This window comes from Solea senegalensis, linkage group LG5 (assembly GCF_019176455.1).
Source record: "Solea senegalensis isolate Sse05_10M linkage group LG5, IFAPA_SoseM_1, whole genome shotgun sequence".
NCBI classification, from domain to species: domain Eukaryota; kingdom Metazoa; phylum Chordata; class Actinopteri; order Pleuronectiformes; family Soleidae; genus Solea; species Solea senegalensis.
Genome location: NC_058025.1, coordinates 216,940 through 240,896, shown reverse-complemented (window position 1 = coordinate 240,896; position 23,957 = coordinate 216,940). Strand labels below are relative to the sequence as shown.

The 23,957-nt window shown below is 40.2% G+C and overlaps 4 protein-coding genes across 4 annotated transcripts; 1 reads left to right on the top strand and 3 right to left on the bottom strand.

Moving 5' to 3' along the window:
- Positions 1-2,064: 2,064 nt before the first annotated feature.
- On the bottom strand, positions 2,065-5,811 carry LOC122770208 (palmitoyltransferase ZDHHC12-B-like). Its single transcript, XM_044027230.1, has 5 exons — positions 5,407-5,811; positions 4,414-4,547; positions 4,195-4,284; positions 3,544-3,710; positions 2,065-2,472 (listed from the first exon to the last, which is right to left on the bottom strand). Exons 1-5 carry the CDS (start codon positions 5,501-5,503, stop codon positions 2,142-2,144), a joined length of 819 nt encoding a protein of 272 aa, XP_043883165.1. The 5' UTR covers positions 5,504-5,811; the 3' UTR covers positions 2,065-2,141.
- Positions 5,812-7,853: 2,042 nt separating this feature from the next.
- slc25a25a (solute carrier family 25 member 25a) lies at positions 7,854-15,113 on the bottom strand. The gene is made up of 10 exons (XM_044027057.1): positions 14,836-15,113; positions 12,659-12,785; positions 12,469-12,556; positions 12,275-12,386; positions 11,396-11,554; positions 10,469-10,621; positions 10,271-10,378; positions 10,012-10,179; positions 9,732-9,882; positions 7,854-9,026 (listed from the first exon to the last, which is right to left on the bottom strand). The coding sequence occupies exons 1-10, from the start codon at positions 14,995-14,997 to the stop codon at positions 8,842-8,844; spliced, it is 1,413 nt and encodes a 470-aa protein (XP_043882992.1). The 5' UTR covers positions 14,998-15,113; the 3' UTR covers positions 7,854-8,841.
- Positions 15,114-18,268: 3,155 nt separating this feature from the next.
- Positions 18,269-23,951, top strand: ciao1 (cytosolic iron-sulfur assembly component 1). Its single transcript, XM_044025623.1, is given in 7 exon segments — positions 18,269-18,587; positions 19,087-19,235; positions 21,060-21,189; positions 21,786-21,835; positions 22,817-23,018; positions 23,294-23,363; positions 23,601-23,951. Coding segments are annotated over 7 exon segments (975 nt in total). The 5' UTR covers positions 18,269-18,448; the 3' UTR covers positions 23,836-23,951.
- Positions 19,677-20,609, bottom strand: LOC122769239 (galactosylgalactosylxylosylprotein 3-beta-glucuronosyltransferase 1-like). The gene has a single exon (XM_044025622.1). It carries the CDS (start codon positions 20,541-20,543, stop codon positions 19,677-19,679), a length of 867 nt encoding a protein of 288 aa, XP_043881557.1. The 5' UTR covers positions 20,544-20,609.
- Positions 23,952-23,957: the final 6 nt, after the last annotated feature.

The following is a 23,957-nucleotide window of genomic DNA, read 5'->3' as shown; positions in this document are numbered from 1 at the left end:
AGAGACGCTGATGTGATTGTAGCCGTTTATCTTCTTCTCTGCTGCTGCTGTTTCAGATCAGTGATGAGGCTCAAACAGGAAGCTCCAGGACCATTTTAACACAAAATCATATTCTGACCTGAGATTTAAAAGATATTCAAATAAATCAGTGTATTATTATTGATGAAAATAACCTAATGATCCTCATTTTATAAATTACAAAAAAAAACAAATGGAAAAACAACAATAATCTGTCAAAATGAAAACAATCAAGTTTTAAATAAGTTTAAACAAGTGAATACTCACATTTTATTTGAACTAAAATTTAAACAAATGAACAAAAGAATTGGCAAAGTGCATTAAATGAATGAAAATGTGTTTTCATTTACTTATTAATAATATTTGACTCTGTAAATGAACCAAATAAAAACAGACTCAGTCTTTGATTTGGTAGAAATAAAGAAATAAACACATGAAGGGAAATCTGATCAAAATAAGTCATCACTTCTGTGTTTAACACGTTTAATTTAATTTAAATATTGATGTTTCCTCCTGCAGCTTCCTGTTTACTGCAAATACACTGACGTTTATAACGTATAACGTTTATAATAATCTTTCCCTTTATTTATCTATGCATCACTGTGACAGGCTCCGCCCACTGCCTTGACCAATCTAACGAGACAAGCGCACACACTTTTGTGGAAATGTTTCGTGTGTGTGTTTAGGCGTAAGAGTGCATGTTGCCATGGTGACGCCCTGTAACCTCTATGTAAGAGAAGCCATAGAAAAACTATTAGAACAGCCATAACAGAGACTTTAGAGAATTATTATTATGACTATTATTCTATTCTGTGATGAAGAGGAGGATGAAGCTGATATATACATTTATAACACATTATAGATGTGTACAGGTGTGTGTGTGTGTGTAACATGAGATCTGTGGAGGAAAATCTTAAGAGCAACTTATAACAAATCAATATTTCACTTCTCGTCAATTTACTGACGTACAAGAATAAAGTTATAGTATTACGAGAAAATAAATAAATAAATAAAGTCATGATATTACCAGTAAAAGTTGTAATATTACAAGAAACAAGTTGAAAAAGTCAAAGTTGTGGTATTGCACGAATAAAGTCAGAATATTAAGAAAAGGTCAGAATATTACAAGAATAAAGTCCTAATACTATGAGAATAAGTTGCAATATTACGAGTTTATTCTGGAAAACTTAAATGTTTTCTCTTCTTCAGTCTGACACTGATGATGATGATGATGATGATGATATCTATTGATGAGGAGATGAAGAACATGTGTGAACCTGCAGTATGACTGGACTGAACTGAACTGATTATTATTGATGAGTGAATATCAGGTCAAGTCTGATCATTGATCCACGATTAAATTCATCCTCAAATACTTTGATCATGGATTTATAGGTTTATAGGAGTGATTTTATTTTTAAATCATTCAAACCAGTTTGTGATATACATATATATATGTATATATATATATATATATATATACATATATATATATATATATATATATATATATATATACATATATACATATATATATATATATATATATATATATATATATATATATATATATATATATATATACATATATATATATACACACACACACACACATATATATATATATATATATATATATATATATATATATATACACACATATATATAGACATATATATATATAGAAATCATTTTGGTTCAAACTGATGAATTTAGTCGTTGTTTCATCAGTGCAGACTTTTTATGTCCAATTATGTATAAAAACGCCCAAAATATCAACGTCCAGTGGAAACTTTCCAGGAAATGATCCGAGTGTGTGTGTGTGTGTGTGTGTGTGTGTGTGTGTGTAGTCTGTCCTGAAGCTGTAAAGTCACAGATTTAAAAAACACGTGTTCATTCATTCATTCATGTCAGTGAGCAGGACAGTGATCACATGACCTGCTCTGTTTAGCTGCTGTAGCACTTTATGTTCCTGCTGCTGAATGTGTGTGTGTGTGTGTGTGTGGGCGTGTGGGCGTGTTCTATAACCACATACATGTACATAACTGTGTATCAGAAGTGTTTTAATGTCTCATTGTCAATAAATACAAAGCGTACAAATAGAGTTTAAAAAAGTGTCAGTGTCAGTGATCTTCACCGGGCTGTGACGTCATGGCGTTCCTCCGGTAAAGCCCCTCCCACACCACCGTCCTGCACATGCAAAAGAAGTCCCACAGGTTGCAGGCGACGCCGCGGTCAAACGGGTTCTCCTCGTCGCCGCAGTTCTTCAGGTAGGAGACGCGGTGGCGGGCCATGAACTCCCACGTGGTGCAGTTGATGGAGGCCAGGTAGAGGTGGCAGCCGAGCAGCACCGCCGTCACCGCCGAGGACACGCCCACCAGGACCAGCGTCGCCAGCAGCACGCAGTTCACGCGGAGCCACTGCTCCCACGAGGCGCCGGGTAACACTCCAGAGCTGAGGGAGTCAAACAGGAACAGTGCTGACGATCACATGACGCTGATCACATGACGCTGATGTGAAGAGATGACTTTTCTTCACAGGAACAGTAAAGACAGAACATTGTGTAATTGTGTCTCACCTGTCCTCGGAGAAGTGATCACAAAACACAAGGAAAAACTAAGTCTACGATATCTACGTCACATGATCACGTCTTTATCTCACTGTGAGACTGAAGCTTGTAAAGCACTCACTCTCCCACACCAAAGTCCACAGAGACAATCAGGGATTTTAACATCACACACACACACACACACTGCTGCCTCCATCACTGAGTTCAAATGTCTTATTTTGTCTCTTCAGTGACAGAAATCCAACATTCAGATTAACGTCAGTGACACAAAGTGACCACACGAGGCAGCAGAGGAGCAGCAGCTAAAATCACTGATTTTCTCTCTGGACTTTGGTGTGGGAGAGTGAGTGACCAAGTCTTCAAGAGACCAAGATAAGACCAAGACTTTCAGGGGCTGAGACCTGAAATACTTACAATAATACCAGGATTTAAAGGGACCACGACAAAGACTAAGACAAGACTAAGACCTTAATGGACCAAGAAGAACAATTTGTGTGTGTATGTTTGAAATAACAAGCACTGGAAATTAAGTTTCATTTCATTGGAGGTTATTTGTTTCCCAATTCAAAATGATATCAGGTGTTTTTATTTATTCTCTGCAGTTGTTGTTTTTTGTGGTTTTTCCACTCACGTCTTAACGTTATCTCACATAAACAGAAAAGACTCTAAAAAAAGCTCCTACAATGTGAAGATAAGTGTCACAGGAAAACACTCTGAGGCTGCGACGCAGCATTTCTGCTCCTGATAAAGATGCGTGTGCGTGCGTGTGTGTGTGTGTGATACGGCTAAGACTGCAACCATCACTCCATCTTTAATCAATATCATTACTTGCTTTTCTTTGCTCCATGAAACAAAGAAATCATTAAAACTGAATCATCAAGACATTTGAGAAACATCATCATTTTCTGGACCAAATGATGAAAGAGGGAAAGAAGGGACGGATGAAATAGACGTACAGCGTGATGTGAAGAGCCCACAGCAGCGCGAGCAGCTGCACCAGCAGGAAGACGGTGAACCAGCGATGGTTCCGCTCTCCGATACAGTTCTCCAACCACGGGCAGTGGTGGTCGAAGCGACGCACGCAGTGACCGCACGTCTGACAGTGCTTCGCTCTCATTGGCTGCTGCAGGAAACAAAGACAGAGCAAGAGATGAGGAGAAATGTTTGGCTGCAGCAATGAATGGAGTGTTAATCCAGAACTGAATGAATAATAAACTAAAATGAAGCATTATTTTCATAAAAAAATCCTGTTATTTTCTCAATTTAACTGATGAGTTGTTGAAATAAAATCTATTATATTTTAGAAACCAGTGTTTGTCAAACGTGGAAATGTTTTGTCCATTGATAAGTTTGTGTGATTTTTCAGCTTCTTAAATTTTCTGGTTTCCTTGCTCCATAAAACAAAGGGACCATTAAAACTCAATCACTTTGGTTTGTGGACAAAACCAAGACATTTGAGGACATTTGAGAACGTTTGACAAACACTGATCACTATTTTCAGACATTTTCTGGACCAAACTAGAAAGAAAATAATGGACAGAGAGCTTTAACAGATACTGATTTATTAGTTTGGCTCATCACTCATGAAAACAGCGGCTGGTTGTTACCTGTAGGAAGCAGTAGCCACAACGACGCAGCCGAGGAGTCGAAGTCTGCGGAATCATTGATTCCATTTCCTCCTCTGACCCCTGACCTCCCTGAGACACAGACACACTCATATCACATCAGCTAATCCCTTCATTTAAATCATAAACTGCTCTAACAGAAATACATGTACAGATGCTTTAAAGTACAGGAAACATCTTAGTGTTTTAGTTTAATTTGACCTTGACAGAGTCGGTGAGGATAAAACCTGGATCCATTAAAGAAACTGCAAAGTACAAGAGGAGCGACAGAACCACGAGGAAGAAGAAGAGCAGCGGCAGCAGCAGCTCTCCTCGCTCCTCACACTTACGCAGATCTGCACAAACACACGACAACAAACTGTGAGATTAACATTCACACCAGGAAAATAAACCTCAGCCTGTGAAAACTTGTGCATCATGTGTTTTCATAATCCTGGTGCCTAATAATGACAGATTGTAGAATTTGAAGAATGAAGATCATTTGCAAATCAATGCCCTGAAAAAAAGCTTTTTTTTTTTTTTACAAGTCTCTGTTTTCATTTAAAAGTTTCAGTTTAACAAACCTTTTCATGTATTCACTATGAATGTTGGAGATTACAGTGAACAGCCATAATATTAAAACCATTCATCTGTTCTAATGCTGCATCTGATCACTGCAAGTTATCCTCTTACATCATTGTATAAAATAAAAGTGAACAACTTTGCCAGTTCATTCACTGATTATGGTGTATATATATATATATATATATATATATATGTATATATATATATATATATATATATATATACACATACATATATAATATTCAGAACATGTATGTGTGATTTTTCAGCTTCTTAAATGTGAATATTTCCTAATTTATTCACATTTTTTCAGCTTCTTAAATGTGAAAATTTACTAGTTTTTTCACATTTTTTTAGCTTCTTAAATGTGAATATTTTCTAGTTTCATTTGAAGTTTGTGGACAAAAACAAGACACCTGAGAACATCATCATTTCCAGGTTTGACTCGTCACTTTTTTAATACCTTTACTTCTCAAACATTTTATATCAGAAAACGACGTGAAGTAAACGTGTATTTTCGCGAAGTAAACGTGTATTCTAGTTTAGTACTCGTGTCTATTTCAGTGTATTTCGTGTCTCCTGTCCTCCGTCCTCAGCTCGAACCCTTTCCCAGGTTTCAGTCGCACTTACCGGTGTCGTGTAGGAACAGGATGAGGGTGATGACCCAGGTCAGCAGCGTGTGAACGACCCGGACCACACACCCGCTCCGGAACAAGCTCCGCGCCATTTTAACACCACGACAGCGACACTTTTATTATTATTTGAAACACTAGCTCTTCGTTAGCACCGCGGCTAACTGACAGCTAACTCTTTAGCTTCTTCGTTAGCATTGTTGGCCGTCCTCAAACAACGCAACAGTGGTGGTTTAAAGTAAATAAATAATACAACAACTTAAAGAATAAATAGACTAGAAACTAAACGTACGTTTATGAAGTAACCCTTAGTTGTTAGTAACGAAGTAAACGCGTTTTTCAGGAACGTTCGCGTCAGCTTTGATTTTCTTCTCACTGCTGTCACTACTTCCGTGTTTTGGTACGGAAGCCGCCGCAGGACAAAATGCAAACCTGAGCGGGAAGTCAGTGTATTTAAAGGTTTTTATCGCTTTACAACAATATAGTGTTTTCTAAACTGTTTTCTGTTTCTAACTTCCGGCAGGGGTATGTTTATAACGTGTTTTTTTATTATCAGTTAGTTCCAGTGAGCTGCTGTAATATAATAATGTGTACTAATCTTTTATTTTAACTTTAAACTTCTTATCAAAGCTGCAACTTCTCTGTGAACACTTTATTATTCCACCACTCTTTTAAAGCTTCACAGATGTACTTTTTACAAAGAAAAGGTCTCAGAAATACATTTCAACAAATAATTCAAACACAACATAAAGGAGTAAAACAACAACATGTATTATTACAGATTATGTATTAATATTATTATTGAATTGTTCTAAGGGGGGAATTCATACGTATATCCACTCACTACAATCAGAGTTTTGTTATGTATTTAAATAAACATTTATCTGACCTTTATTAGAGCCAGAAAGTTACGTAAGTAATATGACATATTTAAACTACAACATAAAGACATGAGAGTCATTAAATAATCTTATACTGGAATCAAAGAAGAAGAAAAAGTACATTTTATGTTGTTGTTTTCCTCTTTAAGATGAAGGGAATCATTGATGGATGAGATTTGATGAAAATATCCAGGTAAATATAATAAAGACAGTATTTACACTACAATAATAATAATTCTTATTATTATTATAATTCTTTCTTTCTGGTTAAAACAAATATGGTTCTCATGTAAGACAGTAGAAGGTTAAAGGTCATACTTTTAAGTTGAATGCATGTTGAATTCTGGTCATGTGACTGGATTTCAGTTCTAATCTATTTATTTAACAGGAAAAAAACATCCCATAAATAAATAAACTTTACAACAACAGTGACACGGTGTTTTATTACATGTGGCCTAGAACAAAAGGGCAGGACATTTAATGTACATCTATGATATAATCTATCATATAATCTCAAACTCCTCCTCCTCCTCCTGTGTGTGTGTGTGTGTGTTCTCTGTTATTGTCAAGTGTTTTTTCTTCTTTTATTTGTAAACCACCATTATTTCTAATAGTTATAATATATAATATTTCAGTCAAGTACATTTTCTTTATGTCCTGTGTTAAGCACGATGGAGTAAAAGTAGATATTTAAAGACGATTTAAAAAGTTGACACCGAGGTTTTAAAACAGAAAGTGGAATTTTATCTGTGGAGGATTTCCCACAAATGAGAAGAGGAAATAAAGTTTATACTTTCACTTCAACTTGACCATAAAAAGCCGGTTTTATTTTTAGAGCTGTAGCAAAATCTCATTTTAGATTTACCTCCGAGAAACAAAGGAAAACAAAAATAGAACCATTTTTAATTAATAGTAATAATATATTTATATGTTTAAATTCAGACGAGTAAAGTTTTTGTGGTCTGTGACTGTTTCTTATTCATCTGTTGTTGAAAATATTCAGTTTAATATAAATGTCATTAAAGGGACAGTTCAAGGTTTAGTAGAATACACTGTTGAATTTAAATGGCACTAAGATTAAGTTTTACAAAACTCTGAATCTTACTCATCTACTTTCCCTCAGAAAAGTTAAAACGTTGATGTTAAAATCCAAACAAGCAGAAAAAGACTTCATTTTGAAAAGGTTTTCTTCCTGTTCTGTTGTGATTTACGTCTTGTAAACTGTAAGTGGCGTCACAGAGGGGAGTTTCAGCCTCAGGGAACTTCCTGGTCTGACACGTCTGCCATTTCATTTTAATCCCATTTAGTTATATTTTTATTAAACTAATCTGTACTTCATGAATAAAAAAATGCTATGCCATGTATAGAATAAAATGAGATTTATGGTCATGTTGAAGTGATTTCCTCTTCTCATTTCTGGGAAATCATGTGACCTGTGGATTCATGTTTAAAAAGAGGTGTGAGTGACAGCAGCAGACACACACACACACCAGTCGTTAGATCACTGCACTGAACTTCTATGAAAGTCTGGTTTAAGAATAAAATCACACACAAGTGAAAACACTTTGAACAAGAAACTGCATTTATTTGCATGAAAACGGTCCATTAAAACTCTTAAAAACACAGGAACAGACTTGGATTGACGTCACATTCTGAGGCCGTTTCAGATTAAAGTGCTTTTTATATGTTGCTGTTCTTTTTTTTAAGCCCTTGTTTTTTCTGAGTATAAATGATGTCAAACAAAAACATCGCGGTGAACTAAATAAAACGACTTTCCCTGAAACCTGAGGTGAACATTAAGACATTTATACCTTTTCTTAAAGGGCATAATAAAACTAACCAACATTAACAGATTCTATTAATGTGAACTTGTCAGCAGCAGCCACAAGTGACTCGAGTACAGACGCCAAACCCCTTCATTTTTAACACCGACGACACGCGCGACCTCGTTCATGTGTAGTGAAGGTCATGTGATCATAAGGCCGTCGTCTGGTGACCATTTCCCCGACATGAAAACATTCATTTGACATTTTTTAACAGTCGCACGTTTGGCTCTTCAGACAGGAAACAAAAAATAATCCACCTTTCTACATCATAAAAAATAAATACGGGGACGGCGTGGAAATAAATACTCAAGACAAATCCTGACGATGGATCCATTCACACAGGTGGAGAGAGGTCAGACTCACATGTGCAAAGATAATTCCTCTCTCAGTGACACAATCATCTCTTCAAAACAGGCGCTGAAGAATAAAAACCACTTCAGTTTATTATTAATGCCTGACGCTGGTTTTGGTCCCAGATTCAAAGTCTCTTAAACAGAAATAGCAGCAGTTGTGGTCGGGACAACCTGAGCTCACAGAGTCCAAATCCTCCATCACCCCCAAACATCACTGTCCATATTGTTCCTGTCGTTAACTCGCCGACATTCACAGAATGAGACGACGACTCCACGAACCCTCACAGGAACCAGAACCGGTCCTGGGATTCTGTCGTACGAGGTGCCGCGGGCTCACGAGCGACCGCCACATGCTGGGAGGCCCAGTGAGCTCTCAGAGCGATGTCACTCCCAGCTGCTTCTTTATGTTCTCGTAGACGACGTAGCTGATGCTGACGGCGGGGACCACCTTCAGGAAGTTGGGGGCGAGGCCTCTGTAGAGACCCTTGGGTCCCTCAGTCTCTAAGATCTGCCTGAAGAGACCGGTCATGGTTACCGGCTGTTTTCTCTCAGACGATGCTGTGAGGAGATCAAAGAAAAACACACGGGTTAGAAGAATGAACCAGTGATAGAAAACGTAACCACATGTACAGTTTAATGTCATCGCCAAGTGTTATCTGGCTAATGTTTGATCTGAGAGGAATGTTTGTCTTCCTTCTCTGGGCGTGCCTCTTTAAATAGTTCCTGTGCGAGTCACTTGTGGTTTCATTCAATGACTAGATTTATGATTTAGAGCAATCACGATTCAGAGGTGAAAACAGCCACTTCATAAAAGACTTGTGTTTTAAGAACATGAGTTTCTTTAGCAGTTTATGAAGTCTATGGTGTCTTTAAGAACATGAGATAAAGACGTGAACATGTTCTTAAAGACATCATAGACTTCATAAAATGCTGGAGTTTCTTTAGCAGTTTATGAAATCTATGATGTCTTTAAGAACATGAGATAAAAGACATGTTCTTAAAGACATCATAGACTTCCTAAAATGCTGGAGTTTCTTTAGCAGTTTATGAAATCTATGATGTCTTTAAGAACATGAGATAAAAGACAAGAACACGTTCCTAAAGACATCATAGACTTCATAAACTGCTGGAGTTTCTTCAGCAGTTTATGAAATCTATGATGTCTTTAAGAACATGAGATAAAGACGTGAACACGTTCCTAAAGACATCATAGACTTCATAAACTGCTGGAGTTTCTTTAGCAGCTGCTGGTGAAGGCCTCACCTTGAGCTTGCATGCGTGTTCGGACCAGAGCCAGCGGGTAACTGGCGAGCTGACCACAGGTGCTGGACACGGTGCCACAGGCGAGGAGGACAAAGATCCCGGGGTCAGCACTGTTGGCTGCGTACTGCTCCAGGTATCTGTTCTTCAGCGTCTGAGGGGAAAGAACAGTTTAGTCATCAGTCTGATCCTGTAACGAGGTCAGCTGTGGTCAAACACAGATGTCACGGTTATCTCTTATCTGTGATTTAAGCCATCAGTTCAAACAGCGCTTTGACCTCACCTCGTACACGGCGAGGTCGATGCCGGCGTATGGGATGATGCCGAGCATGTTTGGGACGTAGCCTTTGTAGAACGCTCTCAGTCCTTCTCTCCTGACGATCTGCTTGGCACAGTCAGAGATTCCCGTGTACTGGCCGCTTTTCCTCAGAGCCAGACGAGTTTTCAACACCTGCTCACACGCGAGGGAAAACAACAGCGTTAATTTGTTATCGTGTGAGTGCAGCGCTCAGAGCGGCTGTGATGATGATGATGATAATCACCTCCATCGGGTAGATGGTGCTCTGTGCGATCACGCCGGCCATAGAACCTGCGGCGAATCGCTCCAGGATGCTCAGAGTTTGTGTCTCGCTCCCGATGAGATTTTTAATCTATAGGATTGAGGGGAAAAAGAAAAAGAATCAGTGAACAGCCGTCGAGGAGAAGTCGCAGCTTCATCAAAGCCTGCGTCTGCGTCATACCTGCTCGTACGCCATGAACTTGAGCGCAGACTCGGGGGCGATTTTGATGACATTTATGCCGTTTCCTCTCCACAGGGATCTGGCCCCGCCCTCTTTGACCATCTGTGCCAGGCCGCTCATGATGTAAATGTTGTTGCTTCTGGATCCATAAACCTACGAGACAAGAGGTCGATGGAAAACTTTAATAACTTTGTGAAGTTTAAACATTTCAGCTTATGCCAAGAAAAGAAATGGGTCGACTTTGTTTGACAAATCAACGACGTCGGATTCAAAGTCGACAAACTGGACCTTTAACACAGTGAGTGACGTCAATCAGTGGGTGACACAGATCCAGAGTAAAGATTACAGTCGAGAGTGTGACGGACAGCGAGGTGAAGTCTCTGCCGCCGCCGTGTCACGACTCTGACGGACTCTGACCCGAGTGCCGACACTGTCCTTTAAACATTAACTTATTTATGACACTACCACGCACACACTCTTGGGTAATCCCTCTTAATCTATAGCTTTTATAAATATCAAACATTGACGATTCATTTCATAATTCCTCATCATCTGTGTTTTCTTCAGAAATGTGATTTTTCTGTTTTTTTTGCTCCGTAGAACAAAGAAATCATTAAAACTGAATTATTCACCGACGAAAATTTTAACCAAACAACTCAGCGATTCATCGAGAAAATAGTCAACAAGTAAAATCTACTTTTCTTTCAGCTGTTGCAGATATAAAAGAGGATTTTGTTACAACTTTTCTGAATCAGATTTTAACCTCGATGTTGAGCTGATGAGCAGCTGACCGGATCATGTGACCCACAACTGAGGATGATTCTGTTGTACAAAGCCCTAAACGCCCAGCCCTCACATCACAGTGCGGTTTAAAATGAGAAAGATCCAATAATGACTGCATATACTTTTCAAACCGTGCCAGCTCACCTGCATCATGACTTTGAGTCGGTCCAGAGGGGCGGTGCACGTCCGGGAAACCGCCCCGGCTCCGCCCCCTGCCACCAGGTGCCTCCACCACATTCCGGTTTGTTTCTCCTCGACGGTGAAGTCGTCGGGCACCAACAGGTCGTCGCCCACGTCGAATATCTGCCACAGACACAGAGGACACATGTTTAGATGTCACATGACACAGATGGTATGTGCGAGCTCACACAGGACGTCTTCTGTGGTTTCATTCAACAGAATTGTCATTAGGAATAAAAACAGTGTTCCAGCTCAGATTCAAGGACACAATGAGCCACACAGCCCCTGTATTTTAGTAGAATATTCCTGGCGTGTGTGAATGTGGGCCAAACCTGCTTTAAAAACAGAAAATTAACCTTTAACAGGAACCAGAACCATAAAAATCAGCGTATCTGTGTTTCTGTGCCGCCTCTGGTTTATTCCTGCGTCATCATTGACCTGTTACACAACTCTGATAAAAGCCACTGCTCTGACACAGATCATGTAACAGTGTGAACACATGTGTGGTCAGTAACACGGCCGACTTCCCTCTGACCTGGTCAGGAGGAGTCGAAGCTCTAATCTGTCATTAGACATCATTTCCTCCCTCACATCTGCTGTGGGAGCTTTGCTGCATAACTTCTCCACCTGCGGCTCTCGTTTACGTAACAGCCAGACGTAATCCCGTCTACATAATCCTTCCAGAACATTAACTTAATTTCTGACGCACAGTGTCTGCTGCTGATGAAGCATATTTTAGGTAATCCCAATCTCATATTGACCTGATTTCTTTTTAACCCTTGCTGTGTTCAGTAAAAGTGAAACCTTTCATCTCCTGTGAGTGAGTGAAGTCTTTGAACTCACCGTCGAGTGTTTCCAGTAGAGGATGATCTCAGGAATGTTGTCCGTCTTCTCCACCATGGCGTAGTTGCACCAGTCTTCACTGTCGATTGTGATCGTCCCGTTTTTATCCATGCTTTAAAAATAGAAGAGCGTCAAGGTCCAACTCGGTGCATCAATAAAGGCCTTTAGCAGATTAACTGGATTAAATAAACTACCTTTCGAGGGCTTTCTCCGCCTGCTGCTGGGAAACGAGCACGCCGAGGTCGTGCAGCGACTGCATGAACTCTTTGGGATCAATGTTACCTAAAAGGAAAGAAGAAGAAAGTCTCACTCACACACCAGCCAAACAAATGAGCCAGAGTCCGAGTGAAAGACGAAACCCAGAGAAACTCAAGTGCCACGTACCTGCATTCTTCGCGTCGACATTATTCACCACCAGCTTCAGGTCTTTCTCGTGATCTTGCAGATAATGAACAAACTCTTCAAAGTCCAGCTGTCCATCAACACCGCTGTGCTGCAACTCAGAGGTTTTCTGCGAGAAAACAAACATGTCACAGGACGTGAGACTCCGGCTGATCAACACTTTCAATCAGAGCTGCAACCAACAATTATGTTCATAGTGAAAATTAATACATTTCAATGATTTCTTTGTTATATGGAGCAAAGAAACCAGAACCTAGTCACATTAAAGATGAAAAACACAACCTTGTTTTAATAACTGAATAAAAAACAAACAAACTTCATTTGCAGGTTTGAGAATCAATGAGCACTAATCAAGAAAATAAGACAAATGTAATGACTTCTGTTTATATAGTTCTAGTATATCATAGTTTATAGTTGGAGACATCAGTCCCTGCAGAATGTGACACTAAAACAGATGAATGGTCGACTATGAAACAGGAAGAGCGCTCCATCTAAAATATCAATCTAAAGATAACCAGATAATTAATTAACCAGCCAATCACGCTGCCAGGAACATGATCCTGTCTCGGGATTTATCCCCAGCTTGGATTTCACAGTCCTGCAGGACAGAACCATGACCCACTTGCCAAGCGGCAGAGCTCTTAATGTGAAGGAATGACGTGCGTAACTCGGGTCTATCTTTGACCTGGACCGCAGGACGACCAGCCAACTGCTGTAAACTCGTCTGAGCTGTAACCTCAGGGAGAGCGAGAGGACCGCAGCAGATGTCCAGGCTGAAACCTGAGCTGCTGCCCTCAGCACAGCCATATGACAGTCACACCGCACACACAAATTACCTCCACAAGTGCATACGAGTGAGTTACAGCAGAGTTATTTGTGTACTTGGAGACACCTGAGGCCACAGTGTCTCCACAGCGTGCGACAGGTTTGCAGGTGAAGCTGCAACACCAACGCCCAATATTATCTCATCTATCCTGGGTTGTAATCAGTTCAGCGTCTAAACGACTGCATGTGGAGCAGTTTATCAGCACAAAAGCTTTCTACACATGTGCGACTACGAAAGATTATCTTTTTTTTAAGACAAAAAAAACCCCACAGAGAAGATGATGCTGCATTTTCATCTCAAAATAACTTTTACAGGCAATTCCACCTTTAAAATATTGTAATATCAATTCAGTTTGTCCTGTGAAATCTTTATTCTGCAGTTTGAGCACAAAAATGTTTTCTGGAGCTGAAACAATTGCTGGATTATTAATGGATCACTAAATTAACTGTCAACGACTATTATTTCGGATTGAGAATATTGAATCCATAAAGAAAAGAAAGACAAAGAAAACACTAACACTGAATCAATTTGGTTTGTGGACATTTGAGAACATCATCTTTCCCAGGTTTGACTAACACTGATCAACATTTTCTTGGCCAAACAATTACTCGATTAATCGTGAAAATAATTGACAGATTATCGTTGTGTCCTGTTTTCAGAATATACACGTATGTGATGATTGAACATTTTACAGCAGGACTACTTTGAATGTTTAATTTCAATTAGCAGTGTTATGTTGGTGTCACATAAAAATGACACAAACTAACTTCATATGCATAAATTCAGGCGTTTAGCGAGCACGAGTTGAAATTCCTGGTGTATATCCAACATTTTTTTTAAACTGTACGAATATATTTTGTGTTCCGACACAATTTTAAAAATGTTTCATAGACTTTTTAGACAGTTTAATTTGAGATCAGACACTGAAATTTGCCGCTTCCCTAATTTCACACGGGGAATTTTTTTGGGTGGAATTTTCCTTTGCACGGACTGACACGCCGCGCGCGCGACCTGCCGTAAGCTTGGAAAACCAATCAAAACCGAAACTATACAAACTGAAGACGACTAATATGAACAGAAACACACGTCTTAGTGGTTGTTTAACATATTACGTTAAAATTGACGTCAAAATTGTGACAAAAATCGAGTTTTTTTCCGAGCCGGCTTTTTGTGCGGCCTATTCGTAAGGCTTCTTACTCGCCGGTGCTAATGCTAATACTTCCTGTGAAAAAAGCGAGGCTAAATTCAATGAGATTGAATCCAGGCGGAGTCAGTACACAGCAATGGTGACACATATAAGATCATAAATGAAGACTTTAGAGTGTTTTCGTACCTCACGCCACCGCTGGTAGGTCGAGAACTCTTCGGACGGCAGGAACACGCTCAGCTTGTCGAACACGGACCGGAGCTCGGACGGGAGCACTTTGGACTCGAAACATTCCACCTCCACCTGGTCCGAGTTAGACACGGGCACGTAAAGGCACAGACCGAGCATGGCGGACACTTTTAATGTTAAAAATTAAAGTACGATAAATAAATAGCGCGCGCACACAACAGTGTGAATGTGTCTCTTCTTCACCGGACGACACTGAAATGCCGGTAACTCGACAAACGCCGGCTTCTAAAGAATGCCACGAGAATGTCACGCCCTCTTCCAGGAATAGCTGAACGTCACTGGACGGTCCGACTGTGACGTTGACGTCATTTTACTACCGTCCAATCGCTGAGGCGGTCCATTGCGGGTCTCGTTTCGGAGACGCCTCCTACCTAGGTTTAGAGGAGCGCCGAGTGCTCTCGACCAATCACCGACCTTCCTTTGTTCACGCCTACGATTGACCAATCATGTGTCTTCTTTCATTTAAACCCCTGAATGAACTGGACAGACGTGCAGATACTTTATTTACTTTACTCATTCACTTTATTTTCCATAAAGTCCTTGTTTGTTGTTTTTGTTTTTCGTTTTTCTGTTCTAATTATTTCCTTGTGTTCTTTTAAGAGTGCTCACGTCGGGTCACACAGTGTTGAAGTGGCTAGCATTGTTGCCTCACAGTTCCAATCCCGGTTTGACTGAGGGCCTTTCTATCACAGTCCACAAGTGGATACTAAATCAATGTTCCCCAAACGTTTTATATGAGGAGCAACTGTTTAAAGATGGCAAACTGTGGAGGGTTCTGTCAGTGTCCACTGTCTGTCTTCATTTGGGTCCACTGTCTGTCTTCATTTGGGTCCACTGTCTGTCTTCATTTGGGTCCACTGTCTGTCTTCATTTGGGTCCACTGTCTTTCTTCATTTGGGTCCACTGTCTGTCTTCATTTGGGTCCTGTCTGTCTTCATTTGGGTCCACTGTCTTTCTTCATTGGTCCACTGTCTGTCTTCATTTGGGTCCACTGTCTGTCTTCATTTGGGTCCACTGTCTTTCTTGATTTGGGTCCACTGTCTGTCTTCATTTGGGTCCACTGTCTTCATTTGGGTCCACTGTCTTTCTTCATTGGGTCCACTGTCTGTCTTCATTTGGGTCCACTGTCTTTCTTCATTGGTCTACTGTCTGTCTTCATTTGGGTCCACTGTCTTTCTTCATTTGGGTCCACTGTCTTTCTTCATTTAGGTCCACTGTCTTTCTTCATTTGGGTCCACTGTCTGTCTTCATTTGGGTCCACTGTCTGTCTTCATTTGGGTCCACTGTCTTTCTTCATTTGGGTCCACTGTCTTGTTCACAGCGAGCAGCATCCGTAGCTCCTGAGGTTTTCTTTGTGGTTCTCAGTCCTCAGTCTGCCCTCTGCAAACTGAGTAAAGGTTCTGTCCAGTGTTCTAGGAAGACGACGCCTTCACAGCCAGTGAATGTGGTCGAGTGTGAGATACATACTCACACTGTTACTGCTTCTTCTTTGAGCCTAACTAGTTAGTTTTTTAACTAGTAGTAGTTATTTACTCCTCAAACCTGGCTGTCTCCATGACAGCAGTAATTTCAATTTTCAAACCAAACATTTAGTTTAGGTTAACAAAAGAATCTCTTTGAATAAGTTGATGTTTTTCAGAATAAAAGCTCTGAACTCGATATGAAATTCATTTTTTTGGTGAAGATCAGATCTGTTAAATCATCTGCTGGTTCAGACACTGATGCTGGAGGGATGAGGTAGAACATCTGGCATAAACATCTCTGTCAGAGACAAGACAAGAGAAAACAAAAGACATTTTTCCATGAAATGTTTGGTTTAAAGTTCATTTTAATAAAACCTATGCATATATATCTTCCCTTAAAAAAAAATAAAAAATAATACAGCACATTTGGTAGTTTGTCTATGTGACGGACAGATTACCTGTCCAGGTGTGGCCCCGCCTTTGAATTGAATTAAATGGAAGAATGTCTTTTCTTAATCCTGTGTAAAGCACCTTTAATCACCTTGTACAGAGATAAACACAAACCTCTGACCATCATTTACACCATAACATGTTTATGGAGAAACAGCAGATTGAATGTTGTTCTGGAAGTTTCTGGAAGATCATACATAAGATCGATCTGGGAGAATGAATATTATTGTAATTAGATTGTGTTTAAATGTGTTAAAATCACACTTCATTTCACTAAACAGCTGATCATTTGAAACACAAAAGTATAATGAATAATAAAATCACAGATATTCTCTCTGCTGTTTTGACTTTTCACAACAACATGTGATTAAAGGTGAGGAAACATTGACGAGCGTTTGTTTTGTGACCTCAGAGAAAAGTCCAGACTCTGTAAAAACAAACACTGACGTCACAGAAGAAGCAAAAGTTAACGATAAGAGTTAAGAGTAACGATTAACAGGTGAGAGGTGACCAGCTGCTGGTGAAAGGAACAACAAGTTTTCATGCTTTCATCACAAAACTTAAAGTCGGATTTTACAATCTGAGAGTGCGTTCCTTTAACTGGAACTGGAGTGCAACCTCAACCTCAACCTCCCGATCACAGACATGGGATAGGTCATTATTTGGCAGTGTGTTTGGATGGTTACGTTTAGAACAGCTCAGTATTTTGCAGGCAGCGTCTCCGTCTGCTGTGTTGATCTTGTCTGTTTTATTTTATCTTCACTTGAGTGTTTGATTCATGGTCTTATTTAACATGTAAAGCATATCGTCCAGTGCACTGGAGAGAAGAGGAATGACAATGAAAGAGCTTTTCTATAAATCCAGTAACAGAGGACATGAGGACATGAGGACAGTTAGTGTAACAGGAATAGGACAAAGGGGAGAGGAGAAGGTGGACGCAGATGTAAAATGTGTCATCTCAAAGGTGACAGCGCCCTCTTATGGCCACAAACGACTTTTTGTATACTATATACCAGAGGTGTGCAACCTCACCAGTGGCTCTTGTAGCTTTGAAAATATAAAAAAGTTTATTTTTATTCCATTTTTGTGATCAAGGCAATAAATAGAAGTGTTATATCCAATGTTAAAAAGTCTTGTGTTTGAATATAAGTTCAGTTCAAAATTTAAGGTCCACCTAAAATTACTCGCTAAATCTATAATTAACCGATTAATAAATGAATCGTCAACTGTTTAGATCATCAGCTTTTTCATGATTGTTTCAGCTTCTTAAATGTGATCATATTTAAGAAGAAGAAAAATCATCATTTTGGTTTGTGGACCAAAACAAAAACATGTGAGAACGTTGTCATTTCTGATTATTATCATTGTTAGTAATAGAATTTTTCTTGTCATTCCAGTCCGGTAGGTGGCGGTGTTGCCGCGGTAACGCAGTTTTAAAAGTGACCGCACTCCCATGATGCTCTGCGCGAGGAATCTGACAGTCCAAGATGGCGGCGATATCCGCGCTGAAGACGATTTGTTGAACTTTTGTTCAAACATATTTTTCTCTGACAAAACAGTTAGTTAGTGGGTTAGTGAGTGAGTGAGTGAGTGAGTGAGTGACAGCGTGAACAGTGTCTCTGCGTGGAACCGTCGTGATGAAGGAGTGTCTGTCTCTGCTGCACAGACTCAGCGCTCACCCGGACTCTCGCTGCTGGTTCATCAGCTGGAATAGTTCCGGAACTCTGCTGGCGTCATGTGGAGGAGACAAAGTGATCCGGATCTGGGGAAGAGAAGGTCAGAGACGATAGCATAGCATCATAGCATAGCATCATGATAATGACTGTCGTTATCAGTAACAACAGAAGAGGAGGAGCAGCTAACGGTCTGACATCATCTGTCCGTCTTCTACAGATTTATCCTCCACATGAGGGTCAAAGGTCAAGTTAGCAGTCTTGTATTAAGTACTTTAAAGTAATGGTACAAGTATTTTACCAGAAAATGACTTGAAGTCACTTTTTTGTATAATATTACTTTACTACTAAGTTTATGACATTCACTGTACTGTACTGTACTTAAGTATGAAATAAAATTCTCTGTTATAAAATGTACTTAAGTTTTAGAAGTAAACTGATTTGAATTCTTTTAAAAAAACAAGACAAATCGATGATGGTTGCAGATATTGTGTTTCTTCTAGAAAATAAGCAGATATAAATGTCTGTTTAGCTGATTTCAGTTGATTCTCTTGTTACTAACAGTGTGTGTGTGTGTGTGTGTGTGTGTGTGTGTGAAACAGGAGACGCGTGGGTTTGTAAGAGTGTCCTGGAGGACGCTCACCAGCGCACAGTGAGGAAAGTGGCCTGGTCTCCGTGTGGAAACTATCTGGCCTCTGCCAGCTTTGATGCAACCACGTGTATCTGGAAGAAGAAGAACAACGACTTTGAGGTGAGATGACCGTTGTTGTTGTTGTTGTTGTTGTTGTTGTTGTTGTTGTTGTTGTTATTAGAAACACGGACTCTCTGTGAGTTTCAGAATTGATTTTAAGATCTTTTTCAATAGTTTTTTCAAAGCTCTTGATGAGGTTTCAGATTCACTTGTTTTTACTCTGAAACTTCAGATCTTGTCCTGAACTTTTAATCTTCTCAAGAGTAAAAACTAAAATCCAGATCTATCTGTTCAGTCCTAACCCCCCGTGAAAGGCCCCCACTTCCTTAGTATTGTTCAAGGTCAAGGTTCATCTTTATTGTCCCCGTGGAGAAACAGCGCATAATAAACATACAACAAACAGACCAGCAACATTTTAACATCAACAACATGGAGCTTGGTAGACTTTGCTGTATTGCACAGAAATCTACGGTATAAAGAGAAAAGAAGAAGAGAAAATGGTCAGATCTCCACATGGAGGTCTGTGAATCCTTCTTTCCCCTCGTTCACGAGGTTGGGCTTTTCTGCTCTCGTGTGCCAAACGAGTATCTTGGAGCAATTTGCTGCTTTAGGCTCCAGGTCATTGAGTGTGACAAGTTCCTGAAGCAAACTGCTCTCCTGATAGCCGGACTTCACCTCACGAAGCTTAAAATATGCCTGTGGCTTGATGAGGATGAGTCTCAGGTTGATGGCAAAGCCAGCCATGTCAATGGCAAAGGGCCGATGGGGGTCAAACACTGCCTTCCAGCCGTAGACCTTTCCAGCTGCATTGACCTTGGGAGACTCGTACCGCAGGCCACCAACAAAGGCCACCGGCCACACGGAAACGGTCCTCGTCCATCTCATCTCCTCAAACAGCTCCAGGCTGTAAGTATTGTCATCATCAGCAAAGTAGACGATTCCAGCTCGACTGTTGTGAAAGTTCTCCCTCAGCCACCGCAGGGCCAGATTCCTTTGCATGGTCCCTCTGGGGACACTGGAGTCACCATTTTCCCACTGCGTTTCATAGTCTGCGGGCGTCTTTGCGTTGAGGTGAGTGTATTTAAGCCCCGTTTGTCGAAGGAGCCTCGTAACGAGCGCCGTTCTCCTCGGCGAATCCTCCACCACGATCCAGTGCACGGCGGGTACGTGGAGGAAGGTGTTCGCCAGCCGCGTCAACTCTGCTTTCTGCACCGGGCGGCTGTATGTGGGGGTGATGATGTGGATGGTAGGTAGCACATCGGGCCGCGCCCTCAGCACAGTTTGGTGCCAAACTCTGAGGAGCAGAATCCATGGTAATGCAATTAATGCAATCAACACAATGGAAAGAATCTGTCTTCTCTTCAGCATCTCCAGGCTCAAGCCAATGTAGTCCTGGTCTGGTTCTTGGGCGATCGTGTCCGCACCCAGATCCAAATTCACGTGAGGTTTTTTTTTACTTGTCACGGGCGAACGTCATCAGGCAGGTTCCTGTGGGCGTGACTCGTCGCTAAGTGCTTTAATTCATCAAATCACATTTCTATCCACATGCATCCGAGCTTCTTCAGGGTCAACAGAAATATCCCCTCGATGTTCCAGGTCGTGAATGACGATCTGACTCAACAGTAATATAGTCACGTGATCAAACCTGCCATCGTAGCAGGTCAAAGACATCAAAGCGTCTACGGTGCCTTTTATCTCTGACGTCAGAAGGTTCTCTCATCATTTAAACTCACATTCACTCAACACTGGCTCCTGTTGTTGTTGTTGTTATTATTATTAGTTAATTAAAGGGACAATGCAGTTCCTAATAAACAGACAAACAGTAACGGCGTCTGTGATGTGGTTTTTACTCATTTTTATAAACTGTGGATGATTGTGGTGCAGAGTCTCACCGTGTTGGAAGGTCACGAGAACGAGGTCAAATGTGTGACGTGGGCTCCGTCAGGAAATCTGCTGGCGACGTGCAGTCGAGACAAAAGCGTGTGGATCTGGGAAGGTGAGTGTGTCACACTTGGTTTATTAGATCCATAAATGAGCAGGTCTGAATGTCTAACCCTAACCACGTTCTTCTAATGAAACAATCACTTTTATTCCTGCTTTTAAATGTGTACACTGTAGAAACATGGACATATGTTTGTTTAAATTATAATCTTTACAACTTTGCCTAATCTAATCCTGATTATTCTATTCTTTTCACTTTGCTGCTGTAAAACCCTGTGAATGTCTCCAGAGTGGGATTAATCTAATGTAATCTGATCTAAAATGACCTGTGTTATCAAAGAAAGTGACAAAGTGTTGTAATGTTACAAAAATAAAAAAATCCTCCTACTGCAATTTTATAGAAAATTAGTTCTGAAAGGTTTTAATGTTGCAAAACATGTTATAAAGAGTTTTCTATCAAAATCCACAAAACGTTACAGTAACAATATTTGAGTTACTGAAAACGTTAGAAAAACATGTCAATAATAATGTTCTAATGTTCAGATAGTTAATTGAACGTGACAAAATGGTACTTGAGTTTTTAATGTTACAGAAACAGACGTCATTGTGTTTTTGTAACATTTTAATGTTTGAAAAATGTGTGTAAAGAACAGTAAGACGACGAGTAAGTGTGACCGTGTTCAAACGTCAAACATGTGGTGTGGCATCCAACACAAGAGGTAACACACACACAGACACGCACGCACACACACGTAACCACAGAACTCTGCACAACTTCCTGTTCACTGTTAACAGGAAAAACACTGCGTTTATTTCCACTTGAGAAACAAAAACATAATTTTATTATTAATTATTATGTATTACCTTTATTTATTACTTTACTGCATGTAATCTGATTAATTCATTGGTTTTAATCAGATTATTTAAGGGTATCTAATTGGTTTGTTTTAGTATGTGTAAATAGTCAGATTATTTCAATTATTCAGGGGGTGGAGTGGCTCAGTGGTTAAGACCGGTACCCTCATGGTCGCAAGTTTGACTCCACCCCTGGCTGATTGTACTCAGTTCCATTGTAAGTCGCTTTGGATAAAAGCGTCTGCTAAATGACATGTGATGTAAAGATTACTGCAGCAGGTGCAATCAGACTGTTAAGAAGACTAATTCAGTGGTTTTAATCAGATTATTGCCATGAATGTTTTCAGATTACCATTCTGGGAGAGAATAGTTTCTAAAAATGACTTCAGGAGGTGTAATCAGATTATTTCAGTGTGCATAATTTGGATTATTCTGGGGGATGTATTCAGATTGTTTTTGGTGTATGTATTCAGATTACTTTACTGGATGAAAACAGATTACTGAGGGAGTCAAACTCATTACTTCAGCAGGTGTAATCAGTTTTATTCAGATTATGTGAGTTTATGTAATCAATCTTACTGAATTATTTCAGTGGACACAATCAGATTACTCTCGTGAATGCATTCAGATTACAGAGCCATATGAAATCAGATTACTTGTGCAGTTAAAATCACTTGGACTAGAAATACGATCAAATTCTGATAGAACACAAATAACTGGGATTTTAATCATTTTAAAGAATATTTAATGTTTTCAATGAATCTGATGCTTATCAATGCAGCAGGACAAGTCCTGACAGATGATTTATAATATTGTTTTAATCCGTGTGTGTGTGTGTGGAGCAGCTGTTGGCTTCAGCCAGCTACGACAACAACATCTGCATTTACAGAGAAGAGGACGACGACTGGGAGTGTCAGGCCACGTTACACGGACACACGTCCACCGTGTGGAGTTTGTCCTTCGACGCGTCCGGACACAGATTAGCATCGAGCAGCGACGACCGCACCGTCAAGATCTGGAAGGAGTTTCCAGGTGAAGCTGCTCACGGTCAGTCAGTCCCACTTTTTGCATGTAGTTCCATAATTCAGGTTTATATATAAATGTTCATTTTAATTTAAATATGAGTTTGTTTTGCACGAAACGCCCTGAACAAATTTGAAAAAAAATAATGACATACATTCAGTGACAAAGTTAATATCATTAAAGATCAATATTAACAATGTGTCACTAATCAGCTTCTGTCTTTAGGAGCGGAAATGTGAACTTTTCTTTTGCATTGATCTAAAACGACGACATTCTCTCGTCTTTTTGTCGTCAAACAGGTGATTTGTCGTGGAAGTGTGTTTGCACTCTGTCTGGATTTCACACGCGGACAGTTTACGACGTCGCCTGGTAACTATCACCTCCACATTGTGTGTGCGTGCGTGCGTGTTAACCCTAAATTTAAATATTTACACATGATTCTGCAGTTTCTAAAAATCAACCAAACGTTAGACTTCATTGGCGATAAATCAAGAATAAGATTGTTAGTTTGTTTACGATCAGACGTGAGCTGTCGTCGCCTCGTGTTCAGGTGTAAACTGATGTTTGTTTACGATCAGACGTGAGCTAACGTTGTCTCGTGTTCAGGTGTAAACTGACCGGCGCTCTGGCGACGGCGTGCGGTGACGATGGCGTCCGAGTCTTTAAGGAGGACGAGTCGTCAGACCGCGATCAGCCGATCTTCTCGTTGGCGGCTCAGGTGAAGAAGGCTCACGATCAGGACGTCAACTGCGTCGCTTGGAACCCTCAGGAGGCGGGGCTTCTGGCCACCTGCAGCGACGACGGAGACATCGCCATCTGGAGGTTTCAGGAGGAAGAGTAGACGCTGCGCTTCCGTCCAACTGCAGCCACTGAAGGAAAGACACGGCCACTTCCAGCAAAACATGCTTTTATCCTTGTTACCCACAATCCAAATAAATGAAACTTTATGAAGAAAAACATTTG